This window comes from Triturus cristatus, chromosome 3_1 (assembly GCF_964204655.1).
Source record: "Triturus cristatus chromosome 3_1, aTriCri1.1, whole genome shotgun sequence".
In the NCBI taxonomy this organism is placed as follows: domain Eukaryota; kingdom Metazoa; phylum Chordata; class Amphibia; order Caudata; family Salamandridae; genus Triturus; species Triturus cristatus.
The window spans coordinates 311417443-311444107 of record NC_140583.1 but is presented as its reverse complement, the minus strand read 5'-3'; the positions used below and the strand labels follow the sequence as shown (position 1 = coordinate 311444107).

Here is a 26665-nt window from a genome sequence, read left to right as displayed (position 1 = left end):
AATCAGTGGGAAATACACTATCGCACACTATGAAAGCTCTATTAGTTAATGCACCGCACCAAATCTTGGTTGATGCATTGGAGAATGGTGACTTCTGTACGTTTAGTGCTACAAGGTCCCAGTCTGACAGAAAGCACTGTGAACATGCAAGACATTATTTTAAACTTGTCTTACACACAGAATAAGATAGGCGGCTACAAAATGCGCAAAAAGGTTTACAATGAAAAGTGTTTCCAAAATATAGATTTAATTTTTTTTTTTATTGCAGGCTATACTTAGTGCAGTTTTTTTTATACTGTCTTTTTAAAGCACACGCTTCACATCCTAGCGGGTAGCTCCCTTACAATAACTCTCAAAATGAATAAATGTGTGTCAGCAGAAAGCTTCAAGTGATTTCATCAGTTAAAGTCAACACCGAGCTCCAGGAGCCCTTTACATTTGCAGATTGAGTATTTGTGCACATTTACATTTCTTTAACACTTCTTTCTTTACACGTCAGCTGCCAAGAAGTGTTGTTTAGCTGTCTGCCCCTCCTTCGGTTTCACAGCTCAGGAGGCTCCCTGAATAAGATTTCAGCTGAAGCTTTTCAACTCCTGGAATTACCCATGCCGTCCAAGTAAAAATCAGCCTCTGTTTACGATCCCTGAATGGGCAATGCTAGGCTTTCTTTTCTGCCCGCATGAAGTCGCAGCTGCGCTCTATTAACAAAAGGAAGGCAGCAAGTACAGGAGCCACTTGCTGCTAAAAGCATGCCCCTCATTAACCCAATAGGCTGTAAAAGGGACACTTACCTGCACGATCTCTTGCAGGGTGTGCACGCTTCATACTGGACACTGCGCGCTCGGGTAGCATAGGGGCGCAAATGCACACCTTACAGGGGACAGTGCTCACCACTGAAGAGTACAAGATTAAGTTCAGGGAGACTCACAAAACCTCGAGTCAGACCTGGGTTGATTTTGTTGGCTTCTCAAGTGAAGACACTAGGTGGCTGTTTAAAAGGTCACAAGGTGCAGGACTATGAAGGGCTCTACAATGTGGTTATGAAAAAGCACATTTTAGCAAACTATACATCAGAAAAGTTACATCAGCATCTAGTAGATACATCACTTTCTAGTCCTAGAGACTGGCTAAGAAAGCTGATGAATGGTTTAGGACTATGATTCCTAAAAAGCATGGGGTAATATCCTAAGAAAGAGGGTTTAGTTCCACAGAAGGGAAAAGAAGGAGGTGGTTAGTCCTCCAAAGGAGTTCCTTCATGTACACAGGCCCCTAGAAAAGAGGGTGGTACATCCCACTGCACCTCTGGTGGTAACCAGAGTAGTGGGGACCCTAAGCTTGAAAAAGTAATGGACTTAGGCCCTGCTTTGATTGTCTGCAGGTTGGGCACTACAGAGGGGACTCAGCTTGTCCCAAGAGAAAGGTAGGCACTGGGGTTGTCAGTGTAACCTGGGATGATGTTTCCTCTGATGAGGAAATCCTTTTAGCTTTTAACTGGGATATAGGGCCAGAATGTGAGTTGGTGATTCAAAAGGGAAGCAGACACTTCCATCACATCCAGGTAATTCAAATCTCAATCACTGCCCTAAGGGATACTTGTGCCAGTCACACCATTGTGCATGACAGGTTGGTATCCCCAGACCAGTATTTACCAGGAGAGACTATTAGAGTAAGGGTTGTCCAGCGTGAGAGTACTGTAAGGCCTGTGGCATTGGTGCCTTTCCAGATGTCTGGATCCCTTAGTTGGCCGAGGGTGGTAGTCAGTCCAAACCTCCCCCTTGATTGTCTCATTGAAAATGACCTCCCAGAGGTTGGTCTGAGCCCAAAAGAGGTAGTTGTCCAGTGCCAGTCCTCTCCCAAGGATTTTATAGGTGCTGCATCTACAGCTAGTATAAGTAGGCCCCACAGGTACGGAAAGAGGAAGAAGCGTAGGAAAGGTGAGGAACTTTTAGAAAAAGTTCCAGTGTGCCAAAGAGATTCTGCTTCAGTGAGGAAGGACTCCAAAGTTGGTACTGGGGAAGCTCTACCTGCCCCCAGAAAATGTCTTGTGCAGGCGGAGGTTGTGGCCCCTCAGCTAACAGAAGAGAGAGTGGAAGAAGGGTGTTTGCAACTAGATGTAGTAACCCCCCTCCCCCCACACTCCAAAACAGCAGCAGGCGCCCCTGAACCCAAACATACCTAATTGTTAGCCCATCCACCTGTCAATGGAGAGCTAAAGGTGTGGTTGTGGCTGCTGACAGCCTTTATGGCTGCACTGTCCTTGGTCTGGCTGTCTGACCCCATTTCAAATAGCAAGTTAGGCCCCCTAGCCCTGTTGGTCATTGTGGGGTTACTTCCGTTCTGCTTAACCTCTTTAAGTAAGCTGGGGGTTGCCATGGCTAAAATAAGGTTAGCAGAGGTAGATACCACTAACCCCAAAGGAAAGGAGAAAGGATGAAACAGATCTGGTTCAGTTTAAAATGGGTCCTGTCACTGTTGGGATAGCTCAACTGCCCAGAGGTAGTAACCCAGACAAGAGAATGTGAGGCTGAGTAGGCCCTGCAACAATTCACCTATTTCCTATTTCCGTAATCTCTTTCTCAGCTGACAGACTAGAAAGACGATCCCAGGTTGTGGCTGAGTCTACTAGGCTGTTGGCTTGGGGGGGCTTAGGGGCTGTTTAGGAAACTGAGTGTTCGAGGCATATGAGCTGCAGATTGTACACTTAGCATAGATCACCATCTGGTGTTGGGCCCGTATGTTTGCAGTTTGTTTTTCTTCTTGGACAGTCTTTGGAAGTCACGAGTTTGGTGACTCCTCCTTCGGTCCGTACTGCGCATGGGCTTCGGCTCCATCCTCAGATTGTTTTTTTCCGCCATCGGGCTCGGATGTGATACTTCGTGCTCCGGCTTCGAACTTCTACGGTTCCAGCCTCGACGGAAAATCCTCGTTTCTTCGAGTTTCTTCATCATTATCTTCATCTCTCGAAGCGGCACTTTTCTCCATCCCGTACATCGGCACCGGCCTTCGGGCCCTCCTCGACTCCGGTCCCGGCCGATGGAAAGGACTCCGTTCAAAAAGTGCCCAAAATGTGGGTCTAAATTTCCCCACACCGACCTCCATCAGGTGTGTAATCTTTGCCTCTCTCCAGAACACGAGGCCAGAGACTGCCCCGCCTGTAAGTCTTTTCGATCGAAGAAAACCATCCGGGATCGAAAAGCTCGACGCACCATGGCACACTCATCGTCTGCAGCTCCACCGGACATCTTCGGAGACGGCGCCGAAGCTTCGGGGCAAACACACACCGAGCAGGAAGAAGACGTCGTCAGCGCTTCCGAGGCCGACGACTCCGACGTGGAGGACATCACACCGGCGCAGCGGGCCGTGAGTACTGTGCCCCCTCCCACCCCCGCGCCCAAAACCAAAGAGACTCCGGTTACTCCCTCGCCTGCCGAGAAACACAAGCGTAGGGCTCATGAGCTAATACAGGAGGGTAAACTCATTACAAACACCTCCATTAAGTGTGCCCTCGATGCAGCCGACACTGCTTCTAGAGCCATAAATACCAGTGTCCTGCTTCGTCGCCATGCCTGGCTCAGGATCTCAGGGTTTAAGCCTGAAGTCCAGGCGTCCATACTCAATCACCCCTTTGACCAACAAACGCTCTTTGGGCCCAAGGTAGACGAAGCGTTGGAAAAGATGAAAAAGGACACAGACACAGCAAAGTCTATGGGGGCACTCCAAACACAAGCGTCTAAACGTTCCTTTCGACGCTCCTCCTTTCGTGGCACAGGCAGAGGCTTCTCCACCGATAACACCTCTACCTCCTACAAATCCCCTCCTCAAAATACCTTTTCAAAGGGCAACCAAAGGGGTGGTTACAGAGGCAACAACAATAAGGGCAGGGGCAAAACTAACAACACCCGTTCTGCCACCCCGCCCACACAATGACTTCCCTCCGCTCCCCCCAAACCATTCCACTCCGGTCGGGGGCAGACTACAAAACTTTATCCACGCATGGGAGTCCATAACATCGGACAAATGGGTGACCCAAATCATTCGGTCAGGGTACTGTCTCGAGCTAACATCTACCCCACCCAATATCCCACCAAGGCACCGCCCAATGTCTCAAGAACATTCCACACTGCTCAAACAGGAGGTACTCTCCCTCCTCCAAAAACACGCTATAGAGCAGGTCCCCATCAATCAGCAAAATCTAGGGGTTTACTCCCTATATTTCCTAATACCAAAGAAAGACGGGACCCTCAGGCCCATTCTGGACCTCCGGCCTCTAAATGCCTACATACATTCAGACCATTTCCATATGGTCACCCTACAACAAGTCCTCCCGCTCCTCTGTCAGGGAGACTTTCTCACAACATTGGATCTGAAAGACGCATACTTTCACATTCCAATACACCCCTCTCACAGGAAATACCTCAGGTTCGTGGTGGACGGGCAACATTACCAATTCACGGTTCTCCCCTTCGGGGTCACCACCGCACCACGGGTGTTTACCAAATGCCTAGCGGTAGTAGCAGCACACCTCAGACGTCAACACATTCACGTCTTCCCTTACTTAGACGACTGGCTGATAAAAGCCGCGTCTTACCATCAATGCGTGCAGCATACAAACAGCACCATCCAACTGCTCCACCAGCTAGGCTTCACGGTGAACTACCAAAAGTCCCACCTCATACCATCTCACACAAAGCAATACCTCGGGGCCACTATAGACACCTCCAAAGGTATTGCCTATCCAAACACAGCCAGAATCACAAGCATTCAAGCCTTACGCAAAACATTCCTTCCCCAACACTCTCTTCCAGCAAGAGTGTTCATGAAGCTCATAGGAATGATGGCGTCTTGCATCTTTATAGTGCCCCATGCAAGACTACACATGCGTCCACTTCAAGAGTGCCTAGCACAACAGTGGAACCAGGCCCAGGGTCAGCTGACGGATCTGGTGTTGGTGGACGGCCGCACACATCACTCTCTGCAGTGGTGGAACACCACAAACCTTTCAAAAGGGCGGCCGTTCCTGGACCCGGTTCCTCAGGTGATTCTAACAGCGGACGCATCGCTCTCCGGCTGGGGAGCGCACCTCCTACACCTCACAATGCAAGGTCTATGGAGCCACAGCAAAAATTGCTCCACATCAACCATCTGGAGCTCTTGGCGATCTTTCTAGCCCTAAAAGCTTTCCAAAAACAGATTTCGGGCAAAGCAGTCCTCATTCGCACAGACAACATGACTGCAATGTATTATATCCAAAAACAGGGGGGGACACACTCTCCCCAGCTCTCCCGCTTAGCCCAGAGCATATGGAGATGGGCAATTCCCCAAAACATCTTTCTCCTGGCACAACACGTTCCAGGCGTACAAAACACCATGGCAGATCTGCTCAGCAGACAAACGCAACAACTACACGAATGGGAACTGCATCCGCAAGTTCTTCAACCATTCTTCCAACAGTGGGGGCATCCTCAGATAGACCTCTTCGCCACCTACGAAAACAAAAAATGCCCAAGCTTCGCCGCCAGATACCCACACCCATTGTCCAAGGGCAATGCGATATGGATGAACTGGTCAGGCAGATTTGCATACGCCTTTCCACCTCTCCCACTAATTCCATTAGTGGTCAGGAAGCTACAACAGCACTCCCTCACACTCATTCTGGTAGCTCCGACGTGGGCCAGGCAGCCGTGGTACACCACGCTACTACAACTATCAGTGGTACCACATCAAAAACTGCACCTATCCCCATGCCTCCTAACCCAGAACCATGGAGAAATCAGGCACCCGGACCCAGCTCAGCTCAACCTGGCGATCTGGCTCCTGAAATCCTAGAATTCGGATACCTTAACCTTCCCCCTGATTGCATGAACATCATCATGGAAGCCAGACGTCCTACCACTAGAGCATGTTATGCCGCAAAGTGGAAAAGATTTGTTATTTACTGCCGTAACAATACAATCAACCCTTTAGATGCATCCATACAGCACATCATATGCTATCTGCTCCATCTTCACAGGTGTAACCTGGCATATTCATCCATACGCCTACACCTAGCAGCGATCGCTGCTTATCTACAAAACAGACAGCATTTATCTCTCTTCAGAGTGCCCGCTATTAAAGCCTTCATGGAAGGCCTTAAACGAGTAATTCCTCCCAGGGCACCACCTTCCCCTGTATGGAACCTAAATTTAGTTCTTACACGACTAATGGGTCCGCCCTTCGAACCAATGCATAAATGCGAGCTACAGTTTCTCACCTGGAAAACAGCTTTTCTCGTAGCTATCACTTCCCTTAGAAGGGTTGGTGAAATACAAGCGTTCACTATACAAGAACCCTTCATACAAATACATCACAGCAAGGTCATACTTCGCACAAATCCGAAGTTCCTGCCCAAGGTCATTTCCCCCTTTCATCTCAATCAATCGGTGGAATTACCTGTCTTCTTCTCGCAACCTCAATCTGTTGCAGAAAGAGCCTTACACACACTCGATGTAAAAAGGGCCTTGCTATACTACATACAAAGAACGCAACCCTTCAGGAAGACTAAACAATTGTTCGTCTCCTTCTCTCCACCACATAAAGGCAACCCCATTTCTAAATCAGGGATAGCTAGGTGGATTGTAAAATGCATACAGATTTGCTACCAAAAGGCTAAAAGAACATTATCTGTTCCGCCTAAAGCCCATTCTACAAGAAAGTTAGGGGCTTCTATGGCCTTTCTAGGGAATATACCCTTAGATGACATCTGCAAAGCAGCCACATGGTCTACACCGCACACCTTCACAAAACATTACTGTGTAGATGTGCATTCCAAGCAGCAAGCTAGAGTGGGCCAGGCTGTACTAAAGACACTATTTCAAACCACTGCAACGGATACCGGTGGTCGCCGCTAGGGTTGGGTACTGCTATATAATCTATGCTAAGTGTACAATCTGCAGCTCATATGCCTCGAACGGAATATGCTACTTACCAGTATGCATCTGTTCTTCGCATGTAGAGCTGCAGAGTTGTACACGCCCACCCGCCTCCCCGGCTACCTGTATCCGTTCCAGTACATCTTATTTAGATACTACACACATGGGTTTCTCACTGTGATTACCAAGCTCCATCATTTCCCTGTTGGCGAAAAACAATCTGAGGATGGAGCCGAAGCCCATGCGCAGTACGGACCGAAGGAGGAGTCACCAAACTCGTGACTTCCAAAGACTGTCCAAGAAGAAAAACAAACTGCAAACATCCGGGCCCAACACCAGATGGCGATCTATGCTAAGTGTACAACTCTGCAGCTCTACATGCCAAGAACAGATGCATACTGGTAAGTAGCATATTCCTTCTGTTGCAGTACCCTACCCGCACACACTTTTAATTGTAACACAATTTGCATAGGACCTTAGCACCCCTGTAAGTCCCTAGTAAATGGTATCCCTGGTACCTACGGCATGGGTACTAAAGAGAGTCCCTAAGGGCTGCAGCATATCTTATGCCACCGTAAGGGACCCACACACAAATTCCACATAGATTACCATTGCATGCTGCATGACATGGTGCAAACAATGAGTGAAAACATGACATGGCACACTCCTGTTTGCCATGCGAAAGTCACTGCATTTCATATAAGTAATTCACCCTTGCTGCAAACCTTTGAGCCGTAAGGCACGGTGCATTATTTTGTGTGAGGACATATCTGTATAGGCATATATGCACCTGTGATGTCTAGTTCTATTACTAGATATTGCTAATAAAGAGAGAAGCCAGCTTCAGCTATGTACTGAGCACTGATCAAAACAAGTTTCCCAGCTACATAATGGCTTCACTGAAACATATGGTGTTTTGTGGTATCAAACACCTCATATTGATAAACCCAGACTGGTTCTAGTAATGGATTTATTAATACCTGCGCTCAGAGGATACCTTAGAGTTACCCCCTGAACCCTACTAGTCCTCTAGTGTGCTGGCCGACTGATCCTTTCTAGCCTCACACCACAAATGAGTTTCTGACTCCCTAGGAGGTTAGAGCCTTGTTCTCAGAGGTCGGAAACAATTTCTCCTCTGGCAGGAGGTGTGTAGGCATCCTCCAGCGGGAAGGCTAGTAAATCAGCATAGTTTCCTACACTAATACGTCTGTGCATCTTGGCTTGACTGTGATTGGTCTCCTTGGGCCAGGATAGAAAGTAGAGTAGTGTCCAGACTTGCTGCATGACCCCTTGATGCTCATGGTAAGTTAGGTATTATCTATTTCTTCGTCATCGTGAAGTTCAGAACTGAACAGGCTAATCGGCTAGTTTTGGCCACCTATTGGATTTTTTCCACTTCTAGGTTTGGACACCAGATCAATAGAGTAGGGACGTTTTGGTAGAAGAACTTATGGATTCCTTAATCAAAAAGTTGAATGAGCAATTGGTTTGAGATGTACCATTAGATTTAAGATTGATGTCCTCTGCTGAATCTAAATGTGCTTCAGAAGCATCTTAACAGCACTCGGGACAGTTGTTATAGTGGAGTTCAGACCGACGGCTTCATCATTAGCAGAATATTACCCCCAAATGACAACAGAAAGGCTTTAAAATTGTTGAAGAAATAGAAGCAGCAGTATGAAGTTTTCCCTCATATCTCCCGACAGCTTCCTTTCCCCCAGCTCTGTGAGTGCTGTGATGGAAATGGTATGTTCGAGGCATATGAGCTGCAGATCACACACTTAGCATAGATCGCCATCTGGTGTTGGGCCCGGATGTTTGCACTTGTTTTTGTCCTGGAAAGGTCTTTGGAAGTCATAGGATAGGTGACTCCTCCTTCGGACCATAGTGCGCATGGGCATCGGCTCCATCCTCAGATTGTTTTTTTCCGCCCTCGGGCTCGAATATGTTTGTCACGCTCCAGGTCGGAACCGTTACCGATTCCACTTTCGACACGCAATCCTTCACCCTTTCGACGGTATTGTCTCAATCGCGAACCCTAATCGTCGCGCATCTCTCCAAATCGAAGTCCTCGATTCCGATTCGTCGACTAAGGCCTTCGGGCCTTCCTGGGCCTTGGCTTCTGGCTCATGGAAAGGACGCCGTTCAAGAAGTGTCCTCAATGTGGTTTGAAGTTTCCCCACACCGACCTGCATGAGGTGTGCAACCTCTGCCTTTAACAAGAGCACGAGGCCAGACACGGTCCAGCTTGTGCCTCTTTCCGCTCCAAAAAGACCATTCGAGACCGACTCGCTCGAAGAACCATGGCTCAGTTGTCGACATCAATCCCAGACGACATCTTCCAAGAGGGCGTCGACGTGCCGGAGCGAGAGCGGGTCGAAGAAGGCCTCGTCAGCGCCTCAGAAGCCGATGACTCTGATATCGAAGAGATCACTCTGGCGCAGAGGGTCGTAACTAAGAACGTCGACCCCGACCCCCTCCCTACAACATCAAAAAAGGCTTCGGTCACACCTTTGCCTTCGGGCCCAGGTGCACACCGAGAGACTGCTTCCCATGCCCAGCCTTCGGGCCCGGCAACGAAGCCTACTAAGCCTTCAGGCAGCTCGGGCTCGAGCCAGCCTGCCATCGGTACCGAAACACAATCACTGGCACCGAAAAAGAAACAATCCTCCTCCTCTATGCCGACAGCTGCTTCCACATCCAAGCACACGGCACCAAAACCCACAGGCACCGATTCGTAAAAAACATTTGGAACCGAACAAAAAACCACTCCCGAAGGGTTCGGATTCGGAGCCAAGGAAAGCCTCGGAACCGAAAAAATAACAAGTTCCAAAGGCCACGGACACTGTAAAAACGCACGGCTCCAAACCAAAACACAGTACCACTACAGAGTTGGTGCCGAAGAAGCTTACGGAACCGAAACGCTCCGCACCGAAAGACCAACCTCCAGCAGAAGAGCTGTTCGCACCAGACCGGCTCAAAAGACTCTAACAAGAGATCCTAAAACGGGTCAATTGACTCTTAGTTCTAGGAAAAGACCACTAAATGCGCCTGCACCGGCTCCACCACCTAAAAAGAGGGACTTTGCCACATCTCCTCTACGAGTCTCTTCTCCAACTCCTCCTCCACCACCTCCTCCTCCGCCTCCCCCACCACACCGTTCCCCTACACCATCTCCTACACCAGTAGACGATGATCACACCTTGGATGACATAGGGGAGGTTCCGGACGATGTGCCACTAGGGGATCCTAGTCCACCTTCTTCCCCAGACCCCTGGGATGATTATAACACGTCAGATGTCCCTAATGTTCCACAGGATGACATCTACCCCTCCAGGCCTTCCCCTCCAGAGGACACCATGGGCTTTAACCAGCTCATCCACAGAGCTGCCCATTACCATGGGGTTGACTTGCACACAGACCCCATAGAGCAGGATCTCCTAATGGATACATTTGACACCAATCAAAGGTCTACCTCAATACTACCTATGCTTAAAGGGGTTATTAAGCATACACCTGAAGTCTTTAAAGATCCTGTTAGGGCTCGAGTTATTAACTCCAGGATTGAGAAAAAATATAAAGCTGCCCCTACTGACCCAGCTTACATGAAAGGCCCAGTACTCTTAGACTCCCTGGTAGTTTCCAATGCTAGAAAAAGGGCCAATTCTCAGACATCAGGTAACGCTCCACCACACGACAAGGAGTCTAAACTCTTGGACGCCTCTGGCAAAAGAACAGTCTCATAGGCAGCTAACATATGGCGCATCACTAAGACTCAGGCGCTGTTTTGATAGGGCACATTATGATGAACTACAGTCCATAATGCAGCACTACCCAGATAAATACAAAAACAGGGCCAATTAACTCATACAGGAGGGTAAGCTTATTACCAACACCTCCATCTGTTGCGCTCTTGACGTGGCAGACACCGCCTCCAGAGCGGTTAACACAAGTGTGCTTTTGCGTAGGCATGCTTGGCTATGCATCTCCGGGTTTAAACCTGAGGTTCAAAGTTCCATACTCAACCAGCCATTTGATCAGGAGCACCTATTTGGGCCAAATGTAGATTCAACCCTTGAAGATGGAAAAGGATACGGACACAGCTAAATCAATGGGAGCCTTGCAGTTGCACGCTCCCAGACGTTTCTTTCGTCGCTCACCTTACAAGGGCACCCCCAGAGACTACTCCTCAGACAACCCCTCCACCTCTTATAAGGCTCCCTCCCAGTCTACGTTTACCAGAGGTTACCAGAGAGGAGGCTACAGAGGCAATAATAATAAAGGCAGAGGCAAGACCAACAACACCCGCTCTGCCTCCACCCCTACCCAATGACTTTCCTCCACTTCCCCCAGACCATTCCACTCCAGTCGGGGAAAGACTACAACAGTTCCTGCCTGTCTGGACCAACATCACTACAGACAGGTGGGTGCGACAAATAGTTCAATCAGGTTACTGTCTGGAACTTACTTCTACCCCCCACACATACCACCCAAACAACGCCCAATGTCTTCAGAACACTTATCTCTGCTAAAGCAGGAGGTGATCTTCCTCCTACAAAAGGGTGCAATAGAACCAGTTCCCATGCACCAACAAAAAACAGGAGTTTACTCCCTGTATTTTCTCATACCAAATAAGGACGGCTCTCTCAAGCCTATTCTAGACCTCAGACCTCTAAACCGGTACATACAATCACACCACTTTCACATGGTTACACTCCAGCAGGTCCTTCCTCTTCTTTCACAAGGCGAATTCCTTGCTACTCTAGATCTCAATGACGCCTATTTCCATATTCCCATTCACGCAGCTCACAGGAAGTATCTAAGATTTGTAGTGGACGGCCAACACTATCAATTTAAAGTACTGCCTTTCAGAGTCACGACAGCACCACGGGTATTCACCAAGTGCCTAGCGGTAGTGGCAGCCCACCTAAGAAGACAACACATTCACGTCTTCCCATATCTGGACGGCTGGCTCATAAAAGCCAGCTCATACAGTCAGTGTGTACTCACACTCACACCACTATCCAACTACTCCACAACTTGGGGTTCACAGTAAACTACGCAAAGTCTCATTTACAACCATCCCACACACAACAATACCTTGGTGCCACAATAGACACCTCAAAAGCATAAGCTTATCCCAACCCGGCCAGGATAGCAAGCATGCAAGCTCTCATAACCAAATTTCAGCCTCAACACTCTCTCCCAGCACGAGTGTTCATGCAGCTAATAGGGATGATGGCTTCTTGCATACTTATAGTACCTCATGCAAGACTCCAAATGCGTCCTCTCCAAGAGTGCCTTGCACGCCAATGGAACCAGGCTCCAGGTCAGCCAACAGATCTGGTGTTGGTAGATGGTTGCACTTATCGATCTCTGCAATGGTGGAACACCAAGAGCCTTTCCAAAGGGCGACCGTTCCTAGAGCCAGTTGCACAGATAGTCATGACAGCGGACGCATCGCTCTCCGGCTGGGGAGCGCACCTATTACATCACACCATGCAAGGCAGGTGGACTCCTCAACAAAAGTTACTCCACATCAACCACCTGGAGCTACTAGCCATTTTCCTAGCCTTAAAGGCTTTCCAACAACAATTATCAGGCAAAACTGTCTTAGTCCGCACAGAAAACATGACAGCCATGTACTACATACAGAAACAAGGCAGGAGCCACTCTCTGCAGCTCTCTCAACTAGCACAGAGCATATGGAGATGGGCTATACCCCAGAACATCTTTCTCCTAGCTCAACATGTCCCAGGAGTCCAAAACACCATAGCCGATCTGTTAAGCCATCAAACGCAACAGATTCACAAGTGGGAACTTCGTCCACATGTTCTTCAGCCATTCTTTCAAATGTGGGGGCAACCAGAGATAGACCTCTTCGCCACGCATGAAAACGCCAAATGCCCAAGCTTCGCCGCCAGGTATCCACACCCATTGTCCAAAGGCAATGCGATACGGATGAATTGGTCAGGCAGATTTGCGTACGCCTTTCCACCTCTCCCACTCATTCCAATGGTGGTGCGCAAACTACAGTAACATGCACTGACTCTCATCCTAGTTGCTCCAACTTGGGCCAGACAACCGTGGTACACCACATTACTGAAACTGTCGGTAGTTCCGCACCAAAAACTACACCTCTCCCCACGCCTCCTAACCCAGAACCATGGAGAGATCCAACACCCAGAACCAGCTCAGCTCAACCTTGCGATCTGGCTCCTGAGGTCTTAGAATTTGGTTACCGTAACCTTCCTCCTGAGTGCATGAATGTCATTAAAGAAGCTAGACGTCCCACCACTAGAGCCTGCTCTGCAGCCAAGTGGAAGAGATTTGTAATATACTGTCATAACAACAACATCAATTCCCTAGACGTGTCTATCCAATACATCATAGGTTACCTACTACATCTCCAAAGGTGCAACTTAGCCTACACATCTACTAGGCTGCACCTCGCTGCCATAGCAGCCTATTTACAAAATAGACAACACATATCACTTTTCAGAGTGCCTGCCATCAAAGCCTTTATGGAAGGCCTCAAAAGGATAATTCCCCCCAGGGTACCACCCTCACCTGTGTGGAATTTGAACATCGTTCTCACAAGACTAATGGGTCCTCCTTTAGAACTTCTACATCAATGTGAGCTCCAGTTTCTAACATGGAAATTTGCTTTCCTAGTAGCTATCACTTCTCTTAGAAGAGTTAGTGAACTGCAAGCGCTAACTATTCAGGAACCGTTCCTATAAATCCATCACAATAAGGTTGTTCTCAGAACCAATCCAAAATTCCTCCCTAAAGTCATTTCTCCTTTCCACCTCAATCAGTCTGTAGAGTTCTTCTCACAGCCACAGACAGCCCCAGAAAGAGCTCTTCATACCCTAGATGTCAAAAGAACATTGCTTTATTACATTGAAAGGACACAACCTTTTCGTAAGTCGAAACAACTTTTTGTGTCATTCTCACCACCACACAAAGGCAACCCCATATCAAAATCTGGGATAGCTAGATGGATTGTTAAATGCATACAGATTTGCTATCAAAAAGCAAAACCTACTTTATCTGTTCCTCCTAAATCCCACTCTACACGAAAGATAGGGGCTTCAATGGCATTTTTAGGGAACATTCCCTTGGATGACATCTGCAAAGCAGCTACATGGTCTACACCGCACACATTCACAAAACACTATTATGTGGATGTGCAAACAAAACAACAAGCTAGTGTGCCAGGTTGTACCCAAAACACTATTTCAAACTATTGCAACAGGTACTGGTGGTCGCCGCTAGGGATGGGTACTGCTATACAATCTATGCTAAGTGTGTGAATTGCAGCTCATATGCCTCGAACGGAAAATGCTACTTACCAGTATGCATCTGTTCTTGGCATGTAGAGCTGCTGATCCACACACGCCAACCCGCCTCCCCGGCTAACTTTATCTGTTCCAGTACTATCTTATTTAGATACAGCATACATGGGCATCTTTATGTGTCTTAGAAAACTCCATCATTTCCCTGCTGGCGAAAAACAATCTGAGGATGGAGCCGATGCCCATGCGCACTATGGTCCGAAAGAGGAGTCACCTATCCCATGACTTCCAAAGACTTTTCCAGGACAAAAACAAGTGCAAACATCCGGGCCCAACACCAGATGGCGATCTATGCTAAGTGTGTGGATCTGCAGCTCTACATGCCAAGAACAGATGCATACTGGTAAGTAGCATGTTCCTTACAGTGGAGCAGTCGTGTATGCTACCTTTTGTTTATATTGCCACTACTTTATTCCAATTATCAGAGGCTGTACCGTTGATCCCCATCTGTGCATCAACGGTACAGGCTGCTCTCTGCGTGCCTGAAGAGCGCAGGCTGAAGGACAGACCTAGAGATGATGTTGCCATGCCACAGTAGCAAGGATGTGTGTCGCAGCTGGAAAGGCAGGTGGAAGTTCTAGGATGCTGCCTCCTTTCAGCTCCTTCTGATGACTAAATCAGAGGAAATTGGGATCCCCTTCCTTCCTTGGGTTACATTTCTCTTGCCAGAGCTACCAGTCAAGAGATCTGGGTTAAATCCATCATTCTTTTTCTCACCATGCCACCCCAGTTTAGACCTGGCCATATGCAAATCAGTCTTGACCCTGTGCCTCATGGGAACAGTCCAGCCCGAAGTGCGAAGCCAGGTCCTCCCTGGACTGGGAACAAGCATCCTAGGACCGGATTCAAGATTTCACCCCTCTTCAGCCAGGGTAGCTTGATTACAGTGAGCCCAGGACCCACATCTGGGCATACCTGGCGCACTTAGGGCGAGAAAGCAAAAGACACACAATTGATGGACGGAATGCAGAACAAATCAAAACATTCACCCCCAGTCAAGAGATCTGGGTTAAATCCATCATTCTTTTGCTCACCATGCCACCCAAGTTTAGACCTGGCGATATTCAAATCAGTCTTGACCCTGTGCCTCATGGGAACAGTCCAGCCCGAACTGTCAAGCCAGGTCCTCCCTGGTCCGGAAACAAGCATCCTAGGGCCGGTTTCGGGGTTTCACCCTGCTTCAGCCAGGATAGCTTGAGTCCAGTGGCACAGTGAGCCCAGGACCCATGTCTGGGCATACCTGGTGCACTTAGGACGAGAAAGCAAAAGACACACAATTGATGGACGAGGTTTAGGGCACATGCGGCCATTACGGGGAAGAAACTGCCAATGATGAGAGGAAACACATAGAGATGCAAATAATTAATTTGGTCCCGCAATCCATGCTGGGCAGGTCATGATAGAGCCATCAAGAAATAGAACCCCTTTTCGTTTAGAATAAAGGAAAATATAAACATGACCTTGGAAAGAGAAGCTTTTCCACAACAAATTAACCACTAGAAAGACTACAACGATGGCAATGTATTTTTCAGGAACTCTTTAATGGAGGCAGGGTGTTTAGCCTATTGCACTTGAGACGCCAGAATTAGAGAGGCACACAAGAATAGATTTGGGTGCAAAAGAAAGCATAGGCTTTAGCCCTGTCCCTCATGTTTGAGGCAATCCATGGTTTTCTGGAAACATTGCCTTTTCATCTGTCCCTAAAGAAGTTAAATTGCACCAGAACAAGAGAAGAAATAATGAGTTGTTGCTAAACCTGTCACGGTTGTCATTGGATACTTAAGTGAGGAAAATGTCTTGTTTGATCCCACATGTCCAACTGAGTGAAGAAGAGAAGAGAGATAGTAGGTTGGACTCTTGTTGTTTCTAAAGGAAACAGAACATCCAAGTAGGACCACCTGAGATTTCTTGCAAGTACGAAAGCGAGTGTCCTTATTGACTCCATATATAAGTCTGAATCTGTAAGAGTGCAGAAGGTTCCTTGTCCTGGTGGGGATGCAAATCGGTACAGAGAGAATACGGGACCCCTGAAGTCTTCTGAGTTGTTTAAAGCACAAATGAGGACAAAAAGAGTTTCAGAAGGTTGAAGACCCTCGTTGGGCTCAGTTTAATTTTTAAATTCCAGGTATGATGGAGGGGGCTGTTGTTCTCATCCATGTGTATGTACTTACTTGTGTATTGCACTCCTATGATGCTGTGGTTGTATTTGTTTGGTGGATGTGAAATGACCCAAAACTTCTTTGTTCTCCCAGGGGATGTTTGAACCCTATTTGAAAAGCTTTTATATCCGATCCACTGACCCAACGCAGATCAAGGTTTTAAAGGTATGCTCTTTTTGTGCGTTTCATTTTCATTGATAAGCCTTTAGCCTCTGACCAGTCCAACAATTAATGACAGGTATTATTTTCATTATTTGTATGTGGTTTACAGGGTGATTAGGTGTAAAGGGAGAGCAGCAATGATCTTTGCAAGGGCCAGCTAAACAGACATCTTCCAGCAGCTACATCCTTTCACTGTGATGTTATGGTTTTTGCTGGAGGTGTGCTTGGGATTCCTGCACATGATCCGTGGATTGTTATGCATACTTTCTTTCTTGAGTAGATGTAAACTTAGATTATTGTATTTTGCCATGACTGTGACAGACTTTATAGACTGAATACTAGTCTAGTACTATATATTAGTTCTGTATAATTACTTCTATATGCATATATAAACAAGAGTAGCTTCAGATTCTGTCTCTGTTTTGTTGATGAAGGTCTTGAATCTTTCTAGGAATAACTCACTTTTCTTTTTTATTTTCCTCAAAGTTGGAGGTTCTCACTAATTTGGCGAATGAAACCAATATTTCCACCATCCTGCGAGAGTTCCAGGTACGCAGAATCCTGGTGTCTGTAAATTCAAGGATACTAGTACCCTTCGATGTCCATGGCCACCCATCACCAGGTCCCAAAAATACCTAGATGCTCAGTATTTTGTTCAATATGGTATTTTCAGTTTTTACAAACCAGCTTTAATGTAATTAGATGTTCAGCTTTCACTGTATATTTCAAGTTACATTTCTTTAGTGTGAGTTTTTGGTAATGGTTTAGAGTTCTATTTTTTGGCTGCAGTTTGAGGCTTAGGGCTGATTTAGAGTTGGATTTTAATAGAAATTCCTTATAGTGTAAAATAAAAGCTACATCCAGAGGCCACCATATTATTGCTATTGGTTTCCTCTAGATTTTGTGCTTTTGCCACAGTTCATAGGGTTTTCTACAATGTACTATACATCATGTATGAAGTCCTTAATTGTTTTGGTACAGGAACACTGCTCCTGGCAAATTGCTCCCTGGGGTTGGCCTTCCACCTCAGTCAATAAACATTTTAGTTTCCTCAGTTGGCAGACGTCTTTTACTCCCAAGTTTTGTATGTTGTATACTTTTAAGACTTTTAATGTATAGTGCCTTCTATGGGATTCGTTTTTATCACAATTAGTTCTACTGTGGAAATGGTATTTGGGCCTTTACAACTCAGGAGACGTCCTATACGTCATGGGCAGAGTTCAGTCCTGGTCTCGTGTGCACATTCAGCTCTTGTTATGCCGGAGGTGTACCAGAGATAGATGTACAGGCAAGAATACTTTCTTTTGGAACCGTCTAATCATCACATTTCAAGGTTTCTTTCAAGAGTTGATATATTTCGTTTATTTTCATGTTTTACATTTAAGTCTAAAATTGTATAAAGAATATGATCCCATTGTAATGCTATGAGAAGAGAGGAAACCCCTAGTCTGACAGGGAATAATCAGAGTAGAGTCAGAGCTTGGAGGTGTCGGTGAAACTAGTGGACTGACTTCTAAATGTTTAGAGCAGACACAGTCCTGCATAGATTGGTAACCTTTGTAGAAAAATGAGACGCAACTAAAAAGTAATTCTTTATGACAGAGTTATGATAGAGACCAATGCAACTAAGACAACAAGGTACTCTGCTGGAGTATGTTCTTTTTTTTTTTGTTCGTGCTCTTTTTCTCACGGGCAGAGAAGTGCGCAGCCAATGCGTTTCTGCAACATTTAGCTTCTTCAGGACATCCAGGAGTATCCAAGCAAGGGTCGCTGATTTTTGCTCACCCTATCAATGTTCAGTCTTTCAGATATCCGTAAATGCTCTGGCGATAGAAAACACTGGTGGTTAATTTGGCACAAATAAAAAAGAACATACTCCAACACAGGAACTTGTTGTCTTACTTACATTGGTCACTATTATCACTGTGTCTTAAATAATTGTGTTTTAGCTGCCTCTCATTTTTTGTACAAACATGTCTAATATGCAACTAATGTTAGCTTGTTGTAAGAGGTGGGCAACTGTTCTGCCCCTTACACACAGTGATGAGAGGTCCCTGGCTGCTAAAATAGATTGGTAACTGCTGCCTGTTAAATCCATCTATTTGTATAAATGGAGAAAAAGACAGTGTTTTAAAATTAGATTGATTGTTAAATATATTTGACTTCAAAAGCTTACACCTCAGGTTTTTTTTAGTTGAATCAGCCAATTGTTTAGCCAGCAACAAAACTCAATACAAGGCATTACTAATAATAAAGTGTGGGAAAAACACTGTAAATAAAATACACTATTGTTTTGAGATGTTTCATTTGGTAATTAAACAATCTAACTAATTTATTATCAATAAGTAAAAATTTAAGCATTTCTGCTGACCTCTTCTGATATAATCAATAATTCGTTTCAACTGTCTTTTTGCTTATAATCTACTGAGACTAGACACACTTGAAAGAAACAGGTCAGTGTGGGCCATGAGTCTCCCCAAAACTATTTTTCTAAACGCATCTTTGTAATTCTAGTTAGGAAAATATCCAAGGTGTCTATTTACAGACGTGGGCATATTTAAACTCCCTTTACTTGGAAATATTTAAGGGTGCACGAGTCATATCTTTATAAAGGAGTGCTTGTACCAGATTTGGCTAAAAGCTGTAGTTTCTTACTTTGAATTTCTGTTCTGCCCTTAATCATACAAACCTCTGACCCTGAAAAAATACAAAACAGCTCTAATATAATTAAGGTACAATGTGTATACATTGTGGACTGGTTTCTGGTCCTAACCTTTTGGGGTATTGGTGGCTGCCCCATACCTTGGAGCACACAACGTGATAATTGATATATTGGACTGTAGGGATTATTATGATTATGATTGCGCACAAAACCTTGCCATAATTAGTTGTGTTTATATTAATAATTAACTTACATAGTAAGGGTTCAAAATATCTGGATAACGCGGGTCCATGTATGAATAACATGAGTCCCTGTTCGTCGCTGGTACAATTCTGCTTCGAATCCCAAGAGCAGATGAAGCCTTGACCTATTTTAATAGGATGAATAAAGAAATACACATTACAGAGATTTTAGCTGACAAAGTAACTAATTTGAGGCTTCTCCCACTTTGCTAAATATGTTGTCAATTATAACTTGACGTATAAGATTGAAGGGAATGCTGAAGGCGTTTTAAATGTTCCAGTATAAAGAAATGCTTTAGATCCATAAATCGTATGTTTACAGTTTAGCTGATTCTTCCAGAGCTTTAGTGACTTGTTGGACACTTCTGACCTATGCTTTTGTTTTTCGTAGACCTATATCCGGAGCATGGATAAGGATTTTGTTGCAGCCACAATCCAGGCCATTGGACGATGCGCCACAAACATTGGCAGAGTCCGTGACACTTGTCTGAATGGTCTGGTGCAGCTCCTGTCCAACAGAGATGGTAAGGAAAGTGATGGGCTGCATGGGAGGGGGAACAAAAAAGGGCTTAAGCCCACCATTTGCAATGCAGAGGTGCATCATACAGCTAGTCAATGAAGGTACCAGCGAAAGAGCAGAAGGCTCTGGGTAAGTGCTCTCTGTCTTGGAGGTCATGCTTCCTTAAGAATAGGCAGTACATTAGAGTGTGCACTAAGACTCTAGAATCCGTGTTAAGGTAAAATCCAGACTCAAGCTCAAAATGCCCAAGTCTAGGTTATGAATTTTGCAGTTTATTCAGCACACACACGGGTTTTTCTCAAATATAATTTGCCTTGTAACACCTGGCAAAATTCACTCCGATATTTTAGTGTTGTAAAACTGATGTTATCCCATATTCAGACCTGGAAATCTCACAAACATGCAGTAACATCACCCAGGAAAAAATACACAGTGCTTTAGTGGATTTTACTGCACAATAATTACAAGCACTGAAGGTTAAGCAGTGTATACTCTGCCTCAAGTGAGCGTCAGGGATTTTGCCTATTCATATGGGTAGAGAGACAAGAGTGAAAAATTGTATTTTGTGTACGGGTTAGTAGAGGAGAGCAAGAAATGCAATTTTTGTAAGGTGATGGAAACACATATAACTGGCATCAGATTTTCCAGCATGGAGACTGTAGCGATATTTCTCATTAATTTCACTGGCAACTTGGCTCCGCATTGCTCCTAACTCACTCACAAAAGCACGTTTGGCCTGAAATACCTCCTTTAAAGTTTAGCAGTGGAAGCAAAAAAATTGGGAACAGCTGTTAATTTAAAAAGGTGAAACATCAAAGTAAAACTAATAATCAAAACCGGTGTTATTTTGCAAAATAGCGATTTAAGGAGGAACTTACCCATTAACGTGGAGACTAAGGCAAAGCATAAAAAATTGGGGAGGCTGGTAGGTGACTACTGGCAGTGAAGCACTACTCAAAGTTGTTTGGAAAAGTGTGGTAGGCAAGGAATGCAGAATTTGTGACCCACAGTTCTGTGGGAAAGCTACATGATAAGGAAAGAACTGGAATTGGAAGAGGAGGAAAAGGGAGAACCACGCTTGCTATCTTGAAAATGTGGTCAAATATACGAGATCCGGGTAACATATACACACAGATGAACAGGAATGAACTTAACTAAGTATTTCCAGGTATCATAATCAGGTTGATTTCATTTTAGATATTGTTGTGACTAGTGGCGGCTGGTGACATTTGAAAGTGGAGAGGTGTAAAATTATTGCATTACTGCAGTACGGCGAACGAGCGCAGCAAACGATCCTGAACAACCTGCGGTAGGGTTCGGGGGTTTCTCCCCCCGAGAAAATCTTGAAAAAAGCGTGGATAAATGGTGCATTTTCAAGCAAATTTGAGGAAGCAGGAAGGTTAATAAAACAATACGATTTAATTATTTATCATTTAAGAACTTGCCAATTTTTATGAGCTATGGAGGACAATCTTTGCGTATGCTAATGTTATCATTTGCCCATATTAACTTTTGAACACACTGATACACTTGTAATGGTTTTAACTATACAATAAATACATTCATTAACTGTGCAGTGCTGTACATCAATATGATGACACTATTTCCTTAAATGAATTTTCTGTTTTCATGCAAGAAACGCCATTTAAAAACAAAAAGTGCAACAGTGACTTCACTACAATATTCTGAATCTGTTTTACGTAACACAGTTGCTTAGCAGGAAGTTCACAGTACAGACCGTGACTATAGTGAAAGCACAATTAAATGTTAAACCTATTACAGTGGAACTTTAGAGCCACGTCTCTTGTCAATGAATAGTGAGGTGTGCATGTAGTTAAACCACGTATTTATCTCCTCTATGTCTATTGATAGAAGAATTTGCCCCCCCCACCCAAAATTTGCTAGTTGCGCCTCTGTGTGGGACACAGGATAGCAAGTACCAGTGAGCTATTTTGTGAGGATTCAATGTTTCCTCAATTCACCTCATGCATTAAAATTATTTTGCCAATGTGAATCTTTTAGTCTTGTGCAGTGTAGAGGATTCACAATCAAGTAGAAACGCAAGCTTCCCCAACACATTATGTAAAGGAGTGGCACTAGCAGGAGGCATATCGTGTGACTCATACAAGTACCGAACATGATTAACACTAAAGAGGGAGTGAAAAGTGAAAGGACTTAGGATTGTCAAGTGACCTGTCTTGAAAAGGTGCAGCACGTGGTGCCCCGCGAGGGCCTACATTGTTCACAGTACTTCCTGTAGAAGTAGAGCATGTAACTACTCAGACAGTCAGCACTGGATGAAGTTAGACAATATGTTCCGCTAAACCCCTGCCTCCCCCGCCTGGATGCGCTGTTCACTCCCGACATGTCTTAGACAATCTGTCCAATAAAACAGCGATGTCCTTGGACACATACCCCAGAGGACTACAAACCCATGTAATTTAATATAGATGTGCCAGGACTTCATATCCCAGAATGCACCATGTCTCCCTCACAGACCGTAAAGAAAGATGTTCAGAAGAGCTTATATGCCTTTCGAGAGGGATGTCATGACCCAGCGTTGATGCTAAGCGGCACACGAGTGCAGTGGTGTGAAGAGACATTTTGTTTCTTGGGCAGAAGGGTATACCTCTAGCCGCGGGACCTTTTTCATGGCAACCTGTGCAGGGCGCTGACAGCATTGAAATCCCAGATGCTGTTCTGGAGCACACTTCCCCTTGCAGTGGTGGGCAGAGGGGTGCTGGTAAAAATGGTAGCTCTCCCACGATTTCTGTACTACTTTGCCAATCTGCCCACCTATGTGCCCACGTCCTTCTTCATGACGCAGGAAAAAACAGTCTGAGATTTCATCTAGGGTCCTTACCGCCATAGAGTGCCGATAAAAAAACTTTACTTACCTACTAATCAGGGGGGCCTGGCGATGCCTAATTTTGAGCATTATTACCTAGCATCGCAGTTATAGTGGGTTGCCCGGTGGATGGCGGACCGCCAATGGATGACACAGCAACCATGCGCCCAGCTCACACACTACCCCAGTTACTTGCGTTGTTCCACCCCGGCGCGCGGACAGGACCGATGGAGCCCCAACTACTACATGTGGCTTATAGGTGCTACTGTAGAAGCCTTTACAGTACAGGGACACGACACCCTATGCTCATGCGCTCCCACTTGACGGTACCCCTAGAGGACAGAAAATACTCGTGAGTGCCGAATTGCAACGCTGGCATGAAGCCAGGATACAAACACTAGGAGACCTATATGATGACGGCGTCCTTATCCCTTATACAACATTGGTGGAAAGAGACAGACTCCCTGAAGGGCAGTTCCTCTTATACAGATCTCTGATTGCCATGCTTGCGTTGCGGTTGGGAGATGTGGCGGTAGAGCCACAAATACACTTAACAATACAATATTTGCATGTTATGGGGTGGGGCAAACACATGACGCGATGGTTTGCGGCTTCACTGCGCATGCATGCTGCTTTCAGTTTGAACTCTCTCCGACAAAAGTGGAAGCAGGACCTGGGCCGCCAATTCTTGGACAAAGAATGGGAAAAAGGGGTTGGCCGGCCCAGTCCAGATACCCAGAAATGCTCGTTTTAGGCAGATACAGTACTATATCACCCAGCGCGCGTACCTCACGGCAGCCAATATCAATAGATATTTCCACCGCATAGATGCAGCTTGTCCCAGATGCGCCGCTATAGATGCAGACTTAGTACACATGCTTTGGCGCTGCCCCAGCCTCAGTGAGTATTGAAGAGGGGTGGCGGAGTTGCTACGATCCTGCACCGACAGAGAGATACCCTTTGACTGACCCACCTATTTGCTACACACGTTTCATAGAACCTGCAACACTAAAGTAACTTCACGATTCCTTGACCTGGGCATTGTCGCGGCAAAAAGGCTGATCACAAAGTGGAGGAAAGCACCAGACCCCCCAGACACACGCTTGGAGACGCTCTGTACTAGCGTGGGCTAGAGCTGAAAGCGTGGCGATTCGCCGTGAGGAAGTTGTAGGCCTCAGAAAAACACTCATCTCTGCGTATTGGGATGCAATCCTGGAGGTGTTCCAGCGAGGAGCGGACAGGATATACCTGCCCACGCACCTACCTGCCCTGATGCAGTAGACCTGCGCAGGCGCTCGTCACCTTCACACTCCCCGTAGGCACAGTGCTGGTTTTCTCCTGTATGAGCACTGATATCACAGCCCGCATGCCCGCTGCGCGGGCGGGGACGCACCGGATGACGTTCGCACACACCACTAACTACAGATACACTACCTTCCTCCAACTCTGTCCCCAAGTTCCGTTGCCTACTCCCCAGTTACGTTTGAACGGTTGGTACGCCATACACGCTGCAGCGCAATTAGCCTCAACAGGTTATTCGCCACACGACTCGCAAGCAGAGAGACTAAAGGACTATGTATGTCGAGGCCGGCCGTACAGGGAGATTGAATGTCTCCTGCCTGGACATAATACCTCCTGGTCTGCTGCATATACGTAAATACTCTGTTGTAACACATAAAATGCTGCTTATGTTATTGCTGCACGTTGCAGCGCAATGTCAGGCAATATGGTGGTTCGAGGCATGTGGGCTGCTGAATTCATATCTGTGCATAGATCGCCGCCTAGTGTTGGGTCCGGATGATTGCACATTGTTGTCCTGGAAGAGTCTTCGAAGTATCCTGAGATGGGTGACTCCTCCCCTGGACCACAGTGCGCATGGGCATCCTCTCCATCCCCAGATTGTTTTTTTCCGCCATTGGGTTTGGATGCAACTATCTTAGCTCAACTTCGGAATACTTAGTTTTAGGCCAAAAGGCCTATAGTTTTCGTCGGTACAGTTACCGTTCGGTGTCGACTACTAGTTCTAGTGCTCCACACCCTCTTCCAACTTTCGGACCGAATTGGTCCAAACTTCGACGCTCGATCGACGATGGAATTGAGGACTCCGTTCAAGAGGTGTCCGTTGTGCCACGCCAAGTACCCTCATATCGACGTCCACCCAGTCTGTAATAAATGTCTCTCGCCGGATCACGACGAATCGAAATGCATGGCCTGCGCGCGGTTCCGCTCCAAGAAAACTCTACGGAACCGACGGGCAGCGAGGCTCGAGGCGCAGCAGGCAGCGCCCGCACCAACCAATATATTCAGCACCGAGGACGAGGACGCCGAGAGCGTGGAAGAAATAGTCTCTAGCCCCGCTTCGGAGCATGGTTCCCAATCGGACGACGATGACGAAGTGCTCTTTCGACGTGAAGAAGCCGTCGACGAGGTAGGGGACTTCGACGAAGCCTATGGGGCCGAAGAAGACAGCTCTCCCGAGGAGCTACGCCAATCCGTCGAAACGGAGGCCGAAACTGTACATCGTCGTCAGGCTCCGGTCGAGGGATCGCCTTCGGGCCTTACCCAAGACCTAATACATGGTTCCTCGGCCCCGTTTTCCGGCCCGGCATCGAACACTATGCAAGAGCCACTATTACCAAAGACGACCGGGTTGTTAAACCCAAACACATCCATCGCTCCAGTCCCTTCAAAATCGAAAGTGAAACTGGTGGTGGTCGGATCAAAGGCATCGAAACAGTCCACTGCCCCGGCGCCGACGCCGAAAAAAGTCGTCGGCTCCGAACGCGTACAGAGAGACTTCGGCGCCAAGCTCACCGCAGCAGACGTGGTCGACGCACAGAAGAAGCGTGCCCTCGGGCACCACAAGGCACCGACACCTTCGGCGCAGACACCGAAGCCCCTAACCTCCGCAGTCAAGATGGCCGCCTCGGCTACGTCGACGCCTAAAGCACCAATGCCGAATAAGTCCTCGACTACGTCGACTATCGATGCATCCCTTCAGACCAGTGACCCCCTTCCGACAAAAAAGTCGGGGTCGGCCTCGACGCCTACTACCAAGATGCCCACCAAACCACCATCTCAGTTTGCTGTGCAGCAGGTCTCTGCATCTCTACAACGCATCCGTGACCGGGTAGCCCTCCACTCTACCTCGGGTCCCGACACTACCTCACCCTGTAGAGTGCACTCGGAGCCCACCAACATTACATTTGGGCTGCCACCGACATCGGCACCGAAACTATTTCAGATTCGGACACGTGTCCTACACACACAGTCTACCACCACTGGCCTAACAGAACAAGATTCTTCGGGGCCACAATTTATCGACGCCGACACCGGCAGGTTAATGCTCCACAAGCGCAAAATAACGCCAGTCAGGGAAGAGGTGCCATACAAAATTCCTCTTAAACGCAAGCTACCGGCGGAGCAGGAACCAGTGCTACAAGAACACTTCCATCCCCTCCAACTAGATCCGCAGTTCTTTTCTCCTACCCCTTCTGAATCGGCCCCGATGCAGGAATATGGTGGGGACGATGCCATCTACCCCGGGGACGCAGATCCCGATGAACCACAAGACCCTGATCAGGCATGGGATGACCCCACAGACCAAAGTATCGCGCCACATACTCAGGATGCGCAACTCTACAACATTAAAACATCTCCTACAGAGGACACGGCCGCATTTAATGCCCTTATCGAACGGGCTGCTGCTCATCATGGGGTAGAGCTACATTCTGACGCCATTGAGGAGGACTTCCTGCTTGACACTTTCGCATCTTCAGAAAGGACTGTCAAGACTCTGCCCA

The 26665-nt window shown here is 46.7% G+C and overlaps 1 protein-coding gene across 7 annotated transcripts in view; it reads left to right on the top strand.

The window, feature by feature from the left end:
- The window catches only part of AP3B2 (adaptor related protein complex 3 subunit beta 2), a 405963-nt gene that overhangs the window by 220449 nt on the left and 158849 nt on the right, over nucleotides 1–26665 (top strand). For all 7 annotated transcript variants that reach the window (XM_085644011.1, XM_085644012.1, XM_085644009.1 and 4 more), the window contains exons 11-13: nucleotides 16522–16593; nucleotides 17077–17139; nucleotides 19886–20018. In XM_085644011.1, the coding sequence (XP_085500137.1) occupies nucleotides 16522–16593; nucleotides 17077–17139; nucleotides 19886–20018 (268 nt within the window). The remainder of the gene's footprint in view (nucleotides 1–16521; nucleotides 16594–17076; nucleotides 17140–19885; nucleotides 20019–26665) is intronic.